At 39.4% G+C, this 18851-nt stretch overlaps 1 protein-coding gene across 1 annotated transcript in view; it reads right to left on the bottom strand.

Moving 5' to 3' along the window:
* The window catches only part of LOC115023769 (neural-cadherin), a 312681-nt gene that overhangs the window by 156376 nt on the left and 137454 nt on the right, over positions 1-18851 (bottom strand). The window contains 8 exon segments of the mRNA XM_075074155.1: positions 3449-3592; positions 7422-7608; positions 7845-7972; positions 12424-12673; positions 15174-15341; positions 16885-17057; positions 17475-17645; positions 18505-18673. Coding sequence (XP_074930256.1) covers positions 3449-3592; positions 7422-7608; positions 7845-7972; positions 12424-12673; positions 15174-15341; positions 16885-17057; positions 17475-17645; positions 18505-18673 — 1390 coding nt within the window.

Below are 18851 nucleotides of genomic sequence, written 5' to 3'. Positions count from 1 at the left end.
AAACAAGAACAAATATTTATTATTATATAAAAGAATAAACAAATTATTTCTTCCCTCTTCCTCCACTAAAAAAGGAGCAAATTGCACTCAGTTGCAAAGCGTTGGTGTCTTTCAGCCTTAATATTATTTGCGGAATATTTTTTGTCAATGAAATCTTGAGAGCAGATAGCAATTACAAAAGATCCTTCTTTGTGAGTTTGCCCCATTGCGTCGAGAGAAGCATTTGTAAAACTTACATGAGCTTGGCAAAAACACTAGCAGCAGTCAATGTGTGAACACCATTCCTCTTACAGGGGGAAATGCACTTGGTTGAATGATGATGACAAGTGTGGGTACCCTTTTAAATCTAACAATGACTTTCAATTTCTCTTTTTTTTCACCCCGAGGTTTTGCTTCACAGTCGGAAAGTATCATTTTCACAGGTGAACCATAACAGACACATGATGGGCCCAGATGTCTATCATTTGATCCAACTTAAAAAGGGTGTTTGATAGAGCTAAAAACATTTACCAATTCAGCCTGAACTAAAGGTGCAGATATTAAAGTCAGTTAAGGCAGCTCACTGAGTAAAGCCCCTGGATGGTGCACTCATCCACCACTACAGGGACACATGTTCAATCCCAGCTGTGCCGTTTCCAGCTTGGAACATTTTTCAACCTGAGTTATGAGGAATGAGTCCAAGGTGTTTATAGTTAGAACATGTATTATCCCTTTGTCAATCATCTGCTTCTGAATCATCACTTGAACTGTACTTCACATCCAAATCTTGGATCTGCTTTGATTTTCAATAGTTTTATTTTATTCTTTAAAGAAAAATATAGGGTAAGTGAGAAAGGGAGTGTTTGGCTGAAACAATGTCAATCATTACCGGACACAGGAAGTAAGCTTAAAGATGTTGTAAGCTATTGAGGGGTTCTCTGGTGTTATTCTCTGTCTTTTTCTTACACACGCACAAACACAGGCCCGCCTGTTTCTCTCCCTCCCAAGTATTTAAAGTCATATATAAAACCGGAGCATATTTGCAAGTCCAATTTGAGTCGCATCGTCTCAGAATAGACATACAAAGTACAAAGACAGTCGCATTCTGGAGCTCAGGCTGTTGCTTGTGATCACCTATGATCGATGTAAAACATATGAAATACTATTAAATATTACTTTAGTTTAAAATACTGATACTATGTGTTATTTAGTTGGTTAGTTTTGTCCATGTTGTAAGAATTGGGATTTCTGAACATCAATCCCAAAATTCAGACTAGAAAACTAAAACTATCATTTTTAAAATGAATTAATTGAGTTATGAAACAAATGACTTCATGCAGGACCAATCGGACAAGTTTTCAATGTGTAATGCCTTTTCTGTAATAATAAGTTGCACACATTTGTGTCTAAAAGGCCAGACATTCAATATGTACAGCAAAGAAGTGTACATTGAATATATAAATATACATTGGTCATAGTCACACACCCACAGAGAATATTCCTCTGCCAGGTTCAACTGCTTCACAAAGGAACTAAGCTGAAGTAGCTTTTTACCCTCTGTTGCTCTTTGAATACTGCAATGTTTCCTTCATCATCTTCACCCAGAACTCACCCACACAAAAACTAAACAAACAAAAACAACAACAATAAGTACCTGCTTATTGCAGATCTTGGTCTAGATTTAAATATGTTATTGTACGGAGTCTGTCACTGGGGACAATCTTATTCCATATTTTTATATGATCTCTGATTATAAAAGTTAATTTTTCCATGTCCCGAATTCACACTATTCCACTGTTCGACAGGTGGCTGTAATGCAACAAACAAAGGCGGAGGAGAAGAAGACTGCTACAGTAAACATGGATGTGAACCGTGCTGGATTTGAAAAATAAAATAAAAAACTGGCTTTACAAATGTTTTATGAGGAAAGCAAATGCATTCAAGATAGACCTTAGAGATTCACACTTTTGGTTAGTCATAAATTGAAAGAAGAAAACTCCACAGGGCTACTGTACTTTCAGTCTCACCATTCAATAAACACCATAGGCAGCCATTTCCAACTAAAAGGCTCTGATTGAGCCCACTCTACACTACATATTCAGCATAGTAGACAAAGTTAGCAACTACCAGGTGAAGAACATCTTGACCAAAACATATTTTAGGAGTTAGAGACAGAAGGAGAGTGAATATTGGACTCAACTGCAGTTATCCAGTTAAATAAAGAGCCATCTACTACCCCAAATCTTCTCTGCTCTCATTCATTTATTGTCTGTTGGAGATACCCTTCTGTTACGCAAGCCCCAGTCACTTACAATGAGCAATTTGTGTTTGATTTTGTGGTTCATGTACCCACCAGAAATATTCCGATCAGAGTTATACCCGGTTACGAAATGTCTTTTGATAGTGTAAGGTAGTGCAAGGCTCTTTTCATTCCTCAGAGTAGTAATTTTCGATCATGGGCTGACATTTGCCTCTGGCGATGAAAGCCGAGTGTCTCGCCATGTTCCACTAGAAACTAAATCTTTGTAGTTAAAGATCTTGGCAAGCTCTCAGATCCTAATGAGGTCTCTTAATTAATGCTTTATTAAGGCCATGTGCACTGGAGATGTCAAAGAGTTAGGCCTATGTAACTAATATAGAGTGCAAGTCTAAATAGAAAAAATACCTTACATACTGAATTCTAACAGAAGTCAAAATGTGAAATGTTAGTTTTGTTGTTCATCGTTCTATTCAGAAAACACTGATCGGACTGTTTGAGAGCAAAGGAATGGGCCCTTACAATAAGAGAGATTATAGTTCTCGATGCTGCAGCTCTCTTTGAAGTACAGCCATGTGGACGCATGTGACACAATGAACTTCCAGTGAATGGAATGGCTGAAGCAGTCGACTAAACTGAGCACCACCTTCTCAAACTGTTTGGTAACTTCTTTTTAATCTTGCCATTTTGCCATTGACAACAAAGTTGAACAAATATTGAAAAACACAAGCCATGTCTGAAGATTCCAAGCATATGTAGCAGCTGCGGTCGGCTTCTCAATATCCTAACAGTAACAAATGTTTGACTAAAGTGGGAAAAAAGCCCAAGATGTTGAAAGTACACATTTCAGCCCTTGAGGGCTTCTTTCTCTGCCTTACATCAAAAGGTTACATTGAAAGAGTTCTTCTACAGTGGCGGGTTCAAACTCACATATTGCTTCAGTTTTCATGACTTCACGACATGTTTTGTAGTGCAAACCTTTTTTTCTTCTCCTCACAGCAAAAGGGGGTCAAACAAAAGCAGTGAAGTGAAACTTTTTCTCGAGTGAAGGAAAAAAGAAACACTTAAGCAGTGTGCTCGAGTAAAAGAGCTGGATTATTGGTTTACAGTATCGGCCCCACCATCACTCCTACACTTTCCACTCAGTATCTACATCGGCCCATTCCAAGTAACACACACACATATACATGTTCCTTTATCCATGCCACCCACCTTCGTCCCCATCGTTGGCACTGACTGTGAGAATGGCGAAGCCTACGTCAGCATCCTCATCCACATCGACTTCATAGGACGCCTGGGCAAATGCTGGCTTGTTATCGTTCACGTCGCTGATGAAAACGCGAACATATGCCGTGTCTGAAAATGAAAAGATAAGAAAGAGTGAGAGAGAGAGAAAGAGGAGAAAGGCGATCGTAAACATGAGATTGTTCTTATTCTGTCAACGTGAACATGAACATCTGTCTATCTCTCTTTGGATAACAACAATTCATTCGCTTTTTACCAGCATGCACACACATACACAAATAGAGAGAGAAGACATTTCTTCATGCACAGACAAAAATAACAACCCTTTTTTCCTTCCATCCACCATTGTCTACCACTTTTCTTTTACATCTGTTACCACTATTTCTGTCTTTTCTACCATTAAATCCAGCTTGGTTTTTTTCCACATCAGCTTCCGACTGTGGGCTGAGGCGTGTTACAAAGCACCCTGGGGGCATTGGTGTAAGGCTCGGTAGTTGAACAGCCTAACATACTAAGCTTCCTTTGATATCCGTATCAAAACGAGCATAATTTGCAATACACGCTTCAAGATGAGATAAATTATTTAAGTCAGGGCGGAAGAGATGGTATACAGTTCAGGGCACAGATAGCAAACTAATGCAGCCCTCGCAGCTATAACAAAACAAGTGGCAGATGTCAGGCCTCTGACATATTCTCAACATGTGCAGAGAGAGAGAGAAAGGTAGGGAGGGATGAAGGAAGAACACAGAAAGTAGATGAGCAGATGTATCAGCTATCTGATCCTCCCTCTCGTCTGCTAATGCTGCCCGTTCATCTATGTTTCCGCCACCGACATGTATGTGTAAAAACCCCACCCCCACACAGAGCACGAGCTCGTAAGTAGCAGGAGCGCTTGTAAATGTGCCTGTGAAAACAGTGTTTAACAATTTATTATTTTTGTGACCACTGTGACCACGTCTGTATGTATAGATGTGGTTAAATACAACTAAAATTATATCATGCCTGCCTCTGTTGTACACCTGTTTTTCTTGTACAATATGTATTTAGATGGCACATGAGGGTTTGCACATTGGAGCTTTTGAGTGATGTTCCAATGTTTTCCGCATTAAAAGATGTGTTCAGTATAAATGAACGTCTTCTTACGTGCTTCCACTATAATTAACGGGTCGTTAGTAGGAATTTTAAAAATAGGTATATGATATTTATTAGCTTTTATTCTCTAAAATGAAAGTGAATGCGTCAAGCAAAGTGACCCATTAGGTTCCTGGAGTCCATGATGGGGATTTGAAACTGGAAACATTTTGTGTTATCAGAGTTATTGAAAAATATTCTTAAGAGGGTATTTCAAATATGAAGCTTCAGTTTTGAGCCATACAGGTGAAGAATCCTCATTTAACCAAATAGATATCTAATGCAGGGAGCACATTTAATCAATACTATTTGAACACTTTCTCACTCTTTTTATTCACTTTTTTGGGTATTTTATCCTCATTTCATTTGTGTTGTTGTAATTGTCTGACTTCATGTCATTGTAGTCCTCACATGATTTGTTCTTGTCTTTTTAAGCACTTCGTACCTTTGATTTGACAAGTTTTGTATAAATAAAGTTGTATTATTATTATTAATAATAATTTATTTCTCATGTTTGTAGATTATAGATAGATAGTTTCCAACAGTGATAGCAAATTAATGCTCCATAATTTTAGTCCTGAGGTTCATCAGAAGGTAAAATGTGCTGGCTCTTGATTTAATGGATGACCAGCAATGGTCACAAGTCTCCTGGGGAGATTTTCAGACTGCTATATAATATAACTATTTAAAAGCTAAAAGTATTTCTAACTCGGAGATCAGAGTTTTGAGAGCAGAATCCGATCATCTGTAACAAAAGGAAGCTGAATAGAATGGGGAAGAACAGCGTTTGATTTAAAGAGCATCGGGGATAAATCAGATTTATATAAATTCTATCATTTTAAAATAAATAATTAATGATCTTTGGATGAAAAAAAAGTGACAGAGAATATTTTGCCATTCTGAAAGAATACATTGCCATGCTTTTGTAAATGTTATTTATAATTTCTGTTTTGTTTTTTCACAAAAGTAAAATTCACATTATTCTATACTTTAATTGACAATTGCAATTACATTTACTTGTGATGGTTTGTTTTGCTGTGTGAATCTGTGTTAAATATCTGTTAATTTGCCTGTCACCCAACCTTCTTCATGCCACCTCATTCAATATTAATAACACAGAAAAAAATAAAATAAATAAAAAAAAACCTCCCAAAAGCTTGACTGCTCTCAGTCATCTGTCTGTCTCTTAGTCTCTGCTCTGCTTAATATTTAACTTCTGTTTACACAGCCACAAATGTCATAGTGAGCCAAACCTAGAGAGAAGATCTGTTAATAATCTATGATCATATTTATTAAAAATAGATCCTGGTCTGTCTTGCTGTTTATTCAACACATCTCTCTCCATCCACCCATCTGTCTTAACATCTGTTCATTTCTCCGTGTCTCCCTATTCTACCGTTGAAGCATGTATGCATTTCATCTGGCAGCAAATGAGAGAGAAATGGAGAGATGGAGCAAGAGAGAGAGAGAGAGAGACGGACTGAAAGAGAAAGATGGCTTTTGGTCATTCAGTAGGGAGAGATGAGCAGATGTGGGAAAGACACAGAAAGAGGGAAACAGAGATTATTGCTGCCTTGAATAAAGATTTGGAGCCTTAAATGAAGTCTACAGAACAGCTGTCTACAGCCCTCTCCTCTTCGTGCTTGCCCTCTTGTTCAGTCAGTCTAAAAGCAACCACCATCACTATATACACTGGATTACAACTCTAATATCAACAGAATCTAAATCATTCCTGCAATTACAATTAGTAATGTTTACATGAAAGCTAATGATTCAATACACTGTATAATGAACGGCCACTACACATCATATCTCAAATAAACATCATATACTGTAAGTAAGTCTGATAACATTGCAGCTGGGTGGTGGTGATCCTTGTTTACATGCATTTTGACTGGATCCAGTTCAATTCTAGCGAGTACATTACCAGGTCTCTTCGGGTTTGACCACAACTTGTGGTACCGGTGAAGACCTCTGAAGCGCTACACATGTTTAGTCTGGAGTGATGAATCATGCTTCACTATTTGAATGATATGGTTTGCATAATTATGTCAGGAGGCCACTACCTGCCTGAATGCATAGTGTCAACTGATGGAGGATGAATAATGTTTTGGGGCAGTTTTAAAGGACATCTTAATGGTACAGCTTACAGTGATATGATCACTAGTTTTCTTCCAACTCTGTAGCAACAGTTTGGGGAAGGGCCAACATGACAACGACATCGTACACAAAACTAGGTCCATTGTTTTTGGTGTGGAAGGACCCTGACCTCAACCCCACCCAACATCTTTGGAATGAAGCGGAATGCTGACTGCAAGCCTTATCACCTAACATGAGTGGGAGCAAAGCCCTGAAGATTCCTGAAAGGTTCCAGAATCAGGGGGAACGCCTGACTATAGAGTGGGAGCTGTGGCAGCAGCAGTTCAACACATCACATATGGCTGTGTGTTCAGCTCTCCACATACTCTGTATACTACAGAAGTGGCTCACCTTTTTGTAGGATATTTTCACATATTTTTGGAGTACAGGTAAAAACCTGTCATGGGCAATTGAAATATTAAACGTTTCCTATGTTTTAAACTCACAATCCATAGTTCCATCTCTGAACTGCAGCTACTTTGTATCACTGACTGCTATAACACAGTAACAGTTCAACCTTACTACTTCATGACAGCACATATAATTGCTGTTTTCAACACTAAGGCACGAGACGTAACACTACTTGACAAACTGCAAAAACACCAAAGCAGTAAGAACTTAACCATCAGTTCAGTTGCAGGCTGTTCTGTGCAGTGTCAGTCTTACTCACCAGAGTTGGGCTGCCCATGTTTGCCAGGTCGAGCTGACTCCCAGCCATCCATAGACTGAACCTCCAACAGGTAGGAGCTTTTGGTCTCCCGGTCAAACACACTCTGTGAGTAGATGAATCCCAGCTCTGGGTCAATACGGAAATACTGGTGGTCTCCACTGCGATCCTCCAGCAGGGAGTAGGAGATCTGGGTGATGGGGGGTTGAAGTAGACACCATTATATAGATAGACAGGTGCTAATAACAGTGAAACTGCTAATTTACACAGCAAGGAAGAACAGAAAAACAGAGGAAGACTGAATTGAGTGCATGTGTTCTAAAAGGAAGTGAGTTCTTAACATCCCTTTAAGCTGACCCAGATGCAACCTTTACAACAGTGTGTGTGTGTGTGTGTGTGTGTGTGTGTGTGTGTGTGGGTTTTCACCTTGCCATTGAGACCCAAGTCAAGGTCATTGGCGGAGACCTGGAAAACCAAAGTTCCTGATTGTGCCCCTTCAGTGACCGAGGCCTCGTAGATGGAGGAAGTGAAAAATGGGACGTTGTCATTCACATCTAGAAAAGGAAGAGGATGGGAAGAGAGAGTGTGTTTAGGATATACCAAACAGTTCTTTTTGCATTGTATGTCGGTGGATGTGATAGAAACGTCATGATGATTGATGGGCTTTTTGCAAGCCCCAAATTGTCAGCAGCACTAGGTGGAAACATCCATATAGCATCTCCATCCCTCCATATTAGCAACCAATGGTCATAAGAAGCACAATCATCAATTAAATAAAATGTTACTTAAAAAATATGTCAAGTAGTGACTTTTATTTTATAGATAAATAAATAAAAAGCTCCCAAGCATCACATGAGCACGATCTTGGATACTCTAATGATATGTATTATGTCTAGTCCCCTGCACTTGTTTTACTCTGTTTAGCCACATTTGACAGCTTGTGCTTGTCATTTAATGGTTATTGCAATTACATTTTCATGTTTTGCTGATAATTATTGCCTTTTGGAATACACTTAATTGCCACACAATGCACGTCAGAATTTTGACCAGTTTCTAAGTAACATCAAATGTAAAGAGCATATTACTCTGCTGCACTGCATTGACTTCCATTTTATTTTAGCACTTTCCATTGCAAATTCAATTGTAGATCCTGTTAATTAGATGTAAGTCTGGTCTGGATCCCTGCAACATTTCTGAGATTCTGACCATTTATTCTTTAACTAGACTCTTCAGATGTGCTGACGGAAAGATTTTAGAAGTTCTGCAGTTTGGCTGAAAACAAAGGGAGATTGTGCTTCTATTGTTTTAGCTCAAATACAATGGAACAGCGTTCACGTCAGTATTAGGTCAACTGAGTCAGTGCTGTGTAGAACACACTTTACCAAGGTATTTGCAATTATATCTTTAGTTCATATAGTCTTCTACTGAATTTGTATTATTCACATTTTGAATAGTACTTTTTAACTGTTGTTTGGATTACATTACAGGTCATTCAGCAGACGCTCTTATCCAGAGCGACTTACAGTGAACTAACTACAGGGACAGTCTCCCTGGGGCAACTCAGGGTCAGGTGGCAGCCCTGGTGTTGAACTCACAACCTTCTGGTGTTATATTTGGAAGCCGTGCCACTAGACCACTAAGCCATCACCTTTATAAATAAAGGGTACTACTACTAATGCTAATGCTACTACTATTAGTTCCCTTTTGCCAATTTGTTAATGCATGTTTTTAAATGTGGACCCCTGGAAGAATTTATTTGTAATGTCAAAGCCATATTTCTCCTGTTTACCTCACAATCATTGTAACAAAGATAATAGTCTTTGTGATAACTTTACAGAGTTGTAATTTACTGATTTAGAGTATTATAAACCACTGAGCAGTGTTTTCAAACTTTTTCATCCGTTACTAAAAGGGAACTTCCTGGATCACTTTTCATGTCTCAGCGGTATCCGACATCCCCACCGGTACCCGACACCCCCACCGGTACCCGACACCCCCACATCATGCAGGGATGTTTGCAGTCTTAACGCCCACTAACTACATCAAGTGCCGATAGAATTTTCTTTGTGAATCATTATAATTCCTTTTTTGAAGCCTTCTTTAAAGGTGACTTTGTAGACAGTGAATACATCTGAAGAAAAACAAAATGGTAGTAACTATAAAGTTTCCTATGGTTGGTAAATATTGGCCTACAGAGATGCTTCAGTCCTCTCTATGATGTTACAATGAAGCATCCTGGACTGTGGTTGATTGTGGACCTTCATAAAGAATCAAGCCCAATTGATGAATTTGCAATGAAGGACAACATCTATATCTCATACTGTTAAGATCTGGCTATTGTGGGAGGTATAATCAGGGAGACAAGAGCATTGTAAGCGATCAGCATTCACACCACCATGGTTTCCTTTGTTAGCTTATTGATGCATGTTAATCCACACATTTACATGTAGCTCTGACGTATTGTCATTTTTGCTGTTGTGGTTTCTTTCCGAGCCCTATTGGCATAAAGAGAAGGGTCAAAACAATAATAATGGACACAAAATGTGCCCTTTCTTACATCTGTTATCAAGAGTGAAGCGAGAGTGTTACATACAGGTAGAACCCAGAACCAGTGAGACAGAACATGAACTAACATTTGAAGATAGTTGATTTAAGGCCAAACGTATAACAGAAATGAACATAGCAACACTTTATAGCTAATGCTGCTCCATGTGCCATTTTTTCCTAACTTTTCTTCTGAGCAAATGTCTTCATCTATGAATTAAAAATGGGGCCTTAAATCCATTACAAACCTCCCTCCTTTCCTCCTCAATGCCTCTGGAGAAGTCAAAGAGCGTTCTTATTAAGGCAGATAAGCGAGAGGAGGGGCGAACGAAAGGAGTAGGGGAAGTTAGACGAGGGACAGAGAAGGGAGAGGGTCTGTGGGAATTAATTATTTCTCACTGGATTAAGACCAAAGTGATGGAATGGGGTATGCGCGTGTGTGCATGTTGTAGGGGGATTAAATGCAGGGGAGTCTGGGGCATGTGGGTAGGCAGTTATTTTGAGGAGCAAGGTCAGGGACGAGCAAACATCGCCATATTTAGCAGTGATGATGGTGACTTAAGCATATGGTAACCATGGGCTGAGTATTAACTGAAAGTAATCATACTTAGAAGCACCATGAAATAATGATAGACATGATAGAAGGCTAGAGAGGTGCAAACATGTTCTTAGACAAAGATGAGTGATAACAAAAAGTTTAAGAGAGCGACTACACGACGTGCCTCTCTTTGCAGAGGAGGTAAGGCAGTGCGTTTAAGCATATATGATGCAATCTTGGACTCATCACACTCACAGCAGCTGGTGACCTCTGAAGATAATTTGGATTTGTGTAGCTTTGGAATCCAAGGTTTAAACGACTCTAATAGAAAATGAGAACGCAACCGGACTTAGAGAGCGCTATGATGTGATGGACAGATCTGTTCTTCCCAAATGCTTGAGATTCTTTCTCCCTCCATGTGTTGTACCATCAGTTTAGAAAGAGCTTTTACAATGACACTGAACATTGAGGACAAGAATAAAAAAGCAATAAGCACTGAGACAATAAGTACGGCAATGAATGGTAGCATTTTGCTCACCGGCAACTTTGGTATGATGTTATTTTCATTAGAAAAAGAAGAAACATTTCAAATATTTCTGTATTAGAAACACTGAACAAACATTCCCACAAGGTAACAGGCTGTACGACTATCTTAAGCTATGCAATTAAAAGTACAAAATAAATAGAATAAAAAAAAATAAAACTTGGAGGACATTGGGAGTGTTGATTGGCACATCTGGGTGACAGATCATTTGTAATAGTATTTATAATTTTGTTACGCTTACGCACATTCAACGGCAAAGATTATGTTATGTATCCCCACGATGGTGGAGCAACTCCAACACACCGTCCTTGTCTTATACGCAACTCTTTCTCCATTGCTGTTGTAGTGTACTGGGGTCTTCCAGCATATTGTGACTCACTTGCATGCCAATCCGCTTGTTGTGCTTACCTCAGCACACGTTGCTAAAGGTGTACAGCTTTCAGTGTCCGTGCGGCTGCGTGCGCCGGACTGTAACCCCCGTAGCTAATACACAAACCGTTACAGCCATATTAATGAACAAAAACAATAAATAATGCTGAACATGTATAATTTGTAACATGTTTTGGGATTGCACTTTTATTGGGTAATATATGAGCTGATAGACCTTAACTAGGCCCAGAAGCCATTCAGTTTTTCAATAAGCCTGATGTTGCTCTTGATGGTTTTTATAATTTATGCTCTAAATAGTCCATTAAGCCCATCTTGCGAATTAATCAAGTAAAAATATTTTCCATTCTTCCATTAACTTATAGATCAGCCATCATCAAATACCCAATTTGTCCTTTTTTCCTGCTACCTTAAAACAGTTATACTGCTAGTCAGTGTGCTGCAGTCACTTTTTAAGTCCTTACTTGAAAAAAAAGGACACAATGGGACATTTTCTTGAAACACTTTTGTTTTGATTAACCAATTTTCATGTCACAAGAACATATTTATTCCCTCGCAAAACGTTTTTCTTTCTTCTCAACAGCTTCTGTGTTCACTTACAATACATTGTGTGCGTCTTTGTATGACTTTTGTGTTTCTTCACAACACTGTCTTCCTTTCAACCTAAAATCTACATTTACGAGAGAAAAACTACATCCTCTTGATTACAGTATTATCTTTCTTCAGAATATACGTTATTATTCTGAGAATTAGGGTTTTAGGAAATAACTGTGCTTATTAAACAGTGTTAATGTTAATAGCACTAAAAGTAATGAAAAATATTGTGTTAAAACATGATTCACAGCAAAACTCTTACACAGGAACACAAAGGTGTTAGGAGACAACGTTGCATGGGATGCGGTAATGAAAATATACTTCAAACTAAACAGTTACATTTGGGGATCTGTAAAACAATTTCAAATAAAACAAAAAAACTATTACAAAAGGCTCACCTGTGACATTGACATAGACCGTGGTGAAGGCCGCCAGTGGTACTGCAGCGACATTCTGAGCTCGAACCCGCAAAATGAAGTTCCTGGTGGTCTCATAGTCTAGGGGCTCTGCAACAAGGATGGAGGCCGAACCATCCTCTCTGTTGGGGGTCAAGTAGAAGCGAACTGGCATGTTGGTCTCTGGGACCATGCCGTCCTCCAAGTTGTAAGTTACCCTGGGATCCCCAAGAGGGGAGGTGGCTTTGATGGTCTGTTAGGAACAAAGAAGAGGATTCAAGGAAAAATGTCAACATGCTATCTCGCTCATGTAGCCTGCATACCACTGTGGGACTTTTAGTAATGGTCTGCAGCCAGCACTGGCAGCATTGTTGGACAAGCTAGTTGGAAAGTGCTACCATTTACTCTACATTAAATGAAGCTGCACTACGCTGAAGCTACCCCCAGAGAAATGTAGCAAGCTAAGCTACATTAACATGGCAAAAAGTAGTTTAACTACACACGTTTTATTCTAACCCTTTATTGTATTTTCAAGTATCGATGCACACTTAATTCCATATACGATCATGCACCTTACTGCCATAGCAACAATTCAATATGCTTTATTGGCATGAGTGCACTGAAGTATTATGTAATATTACTGTATGATAGCCACCTGACTTACACTAATGTACAGTGTGCACTGTAGCATGATAACATAATTAAACAGTGCATGTCCCTCAAGATCAATTCCTCTCCGTCCTCACCCTCTGTCAGTATTCCATCAACTACACATACACGTCCTTGCATGGCAGTGGTGCCACCTACTGATCCTTAGCACTGTTACTTCAGACTGCAGAAGAAAGGGTTGGGTCTAGATGGTAAGCTTCAATTTGCAAAACTTTGCAAAAGCGCTTGCTAAACTTGCTGCCCAACGACTTATCTGAACCATAACCATTGTTCAATGCCTAAACTTAAGCATCTCGCAAGAGTTTCGCAAATGGAGGGTTAACATCTCGACCAGCAGAACGCTCCGCTTGACTTGAGCTTCAGAAACGCTTGACAAAATGTAGCTTAGGTGGACACTACCTCTAATTGATCAATACAAAATCTAAGCTACTTAAAAACTTTTTGATTCAGAAAACAGCGATGGTTAAACTAGTGACGCTGCTACTGCCCCACACTGAGTACTTTTACCCGCTGGTACTTACAGGTATAAATGGCCATTTTAAATCTGGCTTTATCTTCACAATTTTTAACAGTATGGGTGCTACATAAAACACTTTAGGAAAAGACCCCGACTGGGGGCTCTTGCATATTTTATTGAAACAAAGTGAAAAACTGCCACGGGTAAATGCTACGAGTTGGCAGTTCTTGTGCTAAGGACAGAAAGAGAAACGAGGACTGCTGCTGCTGAGCTTCAGTGGAAGTTTGCATTCTAAATAGTGGAACATGATCTGCCCAATGAAGAAAAAAGTGTTTTAGAGCCCATGATAATGAACACTAAAATATTAAGGCAGTAAGACTCAAACTGTTGGACTAGACAACAATCCGCTGAAATCCTGTGGGATCAAAGGAAAATACACTTTGCTCGTACTTCTTCATTCTCCATACCCTAATTAAGCAGAGGCCATTCACAGCTGATGCCAAATACACCCCAATTAAAATCAAAAATGCCATCTTGGACGTGATGTGGCGAGCCTATGAGTGACCCAGCTGTATATATTCAACCTGCAAAGCATAGCAGTTACAGTAATGAGACACCATATCAGACGTGCAGGATTGGAAAACATGCCTCTCTACTGTATGTGCTGATTTAGGCCATAACATTTTTTCTAAGGTAGAACTAATACAACCTGCTGAGAGTCACTGCATCAGTGCATAACAGCCAACCATACCATCTTCATTAATACACTTTACTGCAGAGACCACGCTTCTTCTCACAATGGAATTAAGGGTGTTTTTGAATGTCTGCATCTTTCTATAGCTGTGGTTCCTTCACCTGTAGATCCCTGCCATCCCACACATTACACAGTTCATCTCTTTTGCTGCTAACCATTGACTAAGATTGACTGAATGTTTGATATTTCAAATAAAATGTACTTAATGATTCAAAAGGATGTTACGAGACCACACAAACCGAAAAATAATCACTAAGTATAACAATGTGTGTGCATGTCCGCATGTCCGCATGCCTGCAATCGTTACTTGTACGAGTGCATAAAAGCACTTTTCTCTGAGAGTGCTGGCTACAGTGTGTGTATTTCAGTAGTACAAGTATTTGTGAGTGCATGCCTGTGTGAGAATGCATTATTGTATGCGAGTGCTTATTTGTTTCTTCTTGTGCCTATGTATATGTCAGCATGAATATACTGTATGTAAATAGTTGCTTTGACTGTTCAATGTATCTATTGCACATTTCTTTCTTTTATTGAATTTGGAGGAAGACATTGTTGCACAGTCGCTTGCGCTATAATTGTATTTCTGTTTTATTAGTACTACTTTGTCTAATTGTATATAGTGTTGCCTCAGTGTAAACACTTTGAATTGCCTCTTATTTAATTTGCTTTATACCGTTTTACTGAGAAACTTGCTTTTGCAGTTGCGTTTAAGTGCCTTGCTCAAGGGCACCTTCCACCTCCCGGCTCAGGGATCAAACCCATGACAAGCCTGTTTCTCTACCCTTTGGACCTATTTTACGTGTTTAAATTGTGATATGTGTTAGAAATGCACCTATATGTGTGACAATCAACACCCCCCCCACCCCAATGTACCACAATGGCTGCGTCTCGGACAGTGTTTTCTTGTATGACCACGCTGTAGCTGTCTTTGTCCCACTGTGGAGGTTGGTTCTTCACATTGGTGATGGTGACAGCCAGCTCCACTGAACTGCTCCTGTTCCCCCCGTCTGTAGCCACAATTTCCCTGGTGATGTAGGTCCTCTGTGGCAAAAACAAGCCCAAACAGAAGAGGAGAGAAGATCACTTGATGTGTTCTTATGTTGCAGATTTGTGTAACATGGCGATAATGGCAGATACCTTACAGACTGATGAGCATTGTGAATCTAGATCACACAGATTTCAGCATTTTCCACACTTCTGTGCAAGGAAAAACTCAATGTAGGCTGCATTAGTGTAAAAACAAACACGCTTTAAAACAACTGCATGGATAGATCCAACTGTGGAGAAACAGAGTTGTGTAACCCTTAGAAGAGCAATTAGCTTTAGTCACTGCACTCAGGAGAAATTATCTGTTTTAGTAACTGAAGAATAAAACTTAACCGAGAGTCATGTCCACCCAGTGCGGGTTCATTACCGTATGTTGGAGAACAAAGCCACAAATTCACTGTTTTGTCAATTTTGTTCATGGCCTTTTTCTGGAACACTTTCCATGAAGACCACATCTGTAGTGCGTTGTGATTATAAACTAGTTAAGCATCCAGGTTCATTATATGGACTTATATACTTGAATTATAAATCAACTCATCGTAGTCTATAATGTGTTATGACTGTTGCACCAGAAAGCATTATGTGTATTTGTGAGTATTCATGAAGCATTATAATTCACTGTGCATGTCCTCATAATGCAGTAGAGATGTGGTCTTCAGAGAAAGTGTTACCAAAGGTTCTTTACACATTATACCCTTTTAAAAGTCTTTCACATGACCTGAGATCCATTTTCAAGAGTTGTTGTAGTTTTGTAGTTCTTTTAAATCCAATCATTGATCTTAACAATTAACACAACCAATATTGTCACAATGGCCAAGGCTGAAATAAACATGTCGTTAGTGCTTGCTTGTGTATTCCACTTTATGCAGTTGTACTCATTAGTGGAAAACTTTTGTATCTTCAAACATGGATATGTTCTTGTGAACCATTTTCTCAGGCAAGAGGACTGGCATGGTGCCATGTGTTGGTGTAAGATGCAAGGTGCTGTGGATACAGACATTACTTCCACTTGGCACTGGAAGATGGTGAGTTGTTTTTGGGGGCTTAATCATTGACTTGTTTTGCGCACAATACGGGGCAATTTCTTCTATTGCTTGTTCATATTCCCACCAAAATTGTTTTTCCTCGCTGGTAGTGAAGCAAGGGGTTAGAGGGAGTGAGATGAGGAAAAGATGATGCCAAATTAAAAGGCAGTGAGGACATTATCACATATTCAGGCTGCCAGTCTGCTACTGGCCACTGGACTTCAGCCCCCTCACTGTAAGCAATAAAGTGCTTGAATTAAACTATGCTTGCTTTTCTGGCAATGCACTCGGAGAAGTAGCATGTCGTTTTAGTTGCAATCTGAAGGTTGCTAGACTTTCATTGAAATTACGAAAGTTCCCAATAAAAATCCAAAGAGATGAAGGACTAGGTAGCCCTTTCATACTGTTGCTATATCTGATGCATAGCAGAAAGTCCTAGAGACATAACCAACACAAGCTGAAACTGTCCCACAAAATGTTTTGCTATTATCCGTTTGTGCACATGTTGGTACCTGAGAAATGGGCTGGTTGACATACACCCAGCCTGTCAGGGGGTTGACCCTGAGGTACTCTGGCTGTTCACTGGACATAGAGTATGTGACGGCTGCATTGGTGCCAAAGTCATCGTCATGAGCTGCCACCCGCAAGAAACTAGTCCCGATCATTGTATCCTCACGAAGGAAGTCTATTGGAGAAGAAGAAGTGTGCTTTATGCCTCAGTGTTTCTCTGAGTCCTTCATTTGCAGTCTTTTATAATGTATCCGTCAGTAACTTCAGAAAACACCAATCAAGAAGATATTTTACAATTTAATAAAAAATGCTGCACACACATAAAACGCAAGCTTATTAAGAAACACATTCATCAAAGAAACACTGCAAAGCACAGTAAATATAGAAACGAATGCAGAACAAAATGTGAGTTAGTTACATCACAGCAGACGTGTCTAGGGGACACTAAGAACTGAGGAACATATGTTAGTAAATGGCTAACGTTAGGTGCAGCCAATCTCTCCTGTAATATTAGAAGCATGACATCGCAGTAGTACTAGTGTTAGCTCATTTCCATATTCCTCAGACTTAATTTATACTAATATCTACTTACACTCATATCGGATGTTCTCAAACTTGGGACTGTTGTCGTTATGATCCAGGATGAGGATGTTGAGCTGACAAATGCCAATCAGTGGGTCAGTTGCCTGGTCAGTGGCAGTCACTGTCACCGCATACTCCCGTTGGCGTTCACGATCAAATTTTCTGGCTGTCACAATTATTCCTGGAGACAAAGAAATAGTGAGCTTGATCAGACAGTAAATTCATACCAAACACTGCTTGGTCTCATGTCCCCAGAGCATTTGCAATTTAACACCAAATTGATTTACTCTGTTTGCCTTGAAGCTCAACTTTAAAGACATTAGAGCAGATGAGGAGCAGAAAGGAACAGGGAATTAGAGTTTTTTAAAAGCAGTTATCAAATCCTAAAAGAGAAATGATCTCATACATTTACAATATGTCCTGCTCCACTAAAAATACTGTTGCTTCTCAGATGAAAGGCATGTTGTTTGGCACTAGTCTTTATTTTAGATTCTGGCATTACATCTAAACCTTTGACATGACCAAGTACCTTTGGATGTAAACTTGCAAACATAACAAGGGAAAGTAACCTGGCGCACAGCTTCTCTGCTGCAGTGTTTGGCCTTGATAGACATCTGGAAGTATTGTATCATGTGCCGTTATATGTACTATGATGGGAAATGGTAAAATATGTTGATTTCTTGTAACTGCAGGATTAGTATATAGTGCATACTGTATATCATTAGTAGTATTGATTTGGGACACAGTATGTTTTAGATATCCTGATTTATTATTTCAATGGCTATCTGCTTGTAAAACACTTAAAAATGACTTTCCATGGCCATTGTAAAATACAGTAGATGACTTTTCAAGGGGCGAGACTGAATTTGATACATGTTCAGTAATAGATGGAGTTCTTTGAATTATTTTTTCTTCTAAAACTTTTACAAAATCAATTGTCTAACATACTATTTGTTTTCCAGTGAGTATATATCAGAATGTTATAAAGTTATTGACCCGGCTCAATTTACTACATGTTAAGTGATGCTGAATGTGAGTACCGGTGTCTGGGTGTATGCTGAACGCGGGCACAGTGGAGTCTTTGTGCATGAAGCCGAATGTGACCCTGCCATTGGAGCCTTCGTCAGCATCCACAGCATGAACCTGCAAAACAAACGTCCCCGCTGGCTGGTTCTCCAGGACTGACGTGCTCTCTCGGTACAGCTGACACTGAGGAGGAAGAGAACATTACAGCAATCAAAGTATTAGATCAATCTTCCATTCTATGGAAACTGTAATCAAGAGTATGTTGGAGGTGGAATGTTATTTATTTTGAAAGGACAGATTGAGGAAGAAAGAAAGCAGGAAGCCTGTTTCCTGCACCGTGTGTGTGTCCTGTGTACGGTAG

Source organism: Cottoperca gobio, chromosome 3 (assembly GCF_900634415.1).
Source record: "Cottoperca gobio chromosome 3, fCotGob3.1, whole genome shotgun sequence".
NCBI classification, from domain to species: domain Eukaryota; kingdom Metazoa; phylum Chordata; class Actinopteri; order Perciformes; family Bovichtidae; genus Cottoperca; species Cottoperca gobio.
Note: the sequence above shows the minus strand (reverse complement) of the source record. Positions and strands in the feature narration are given on the sequence as shown.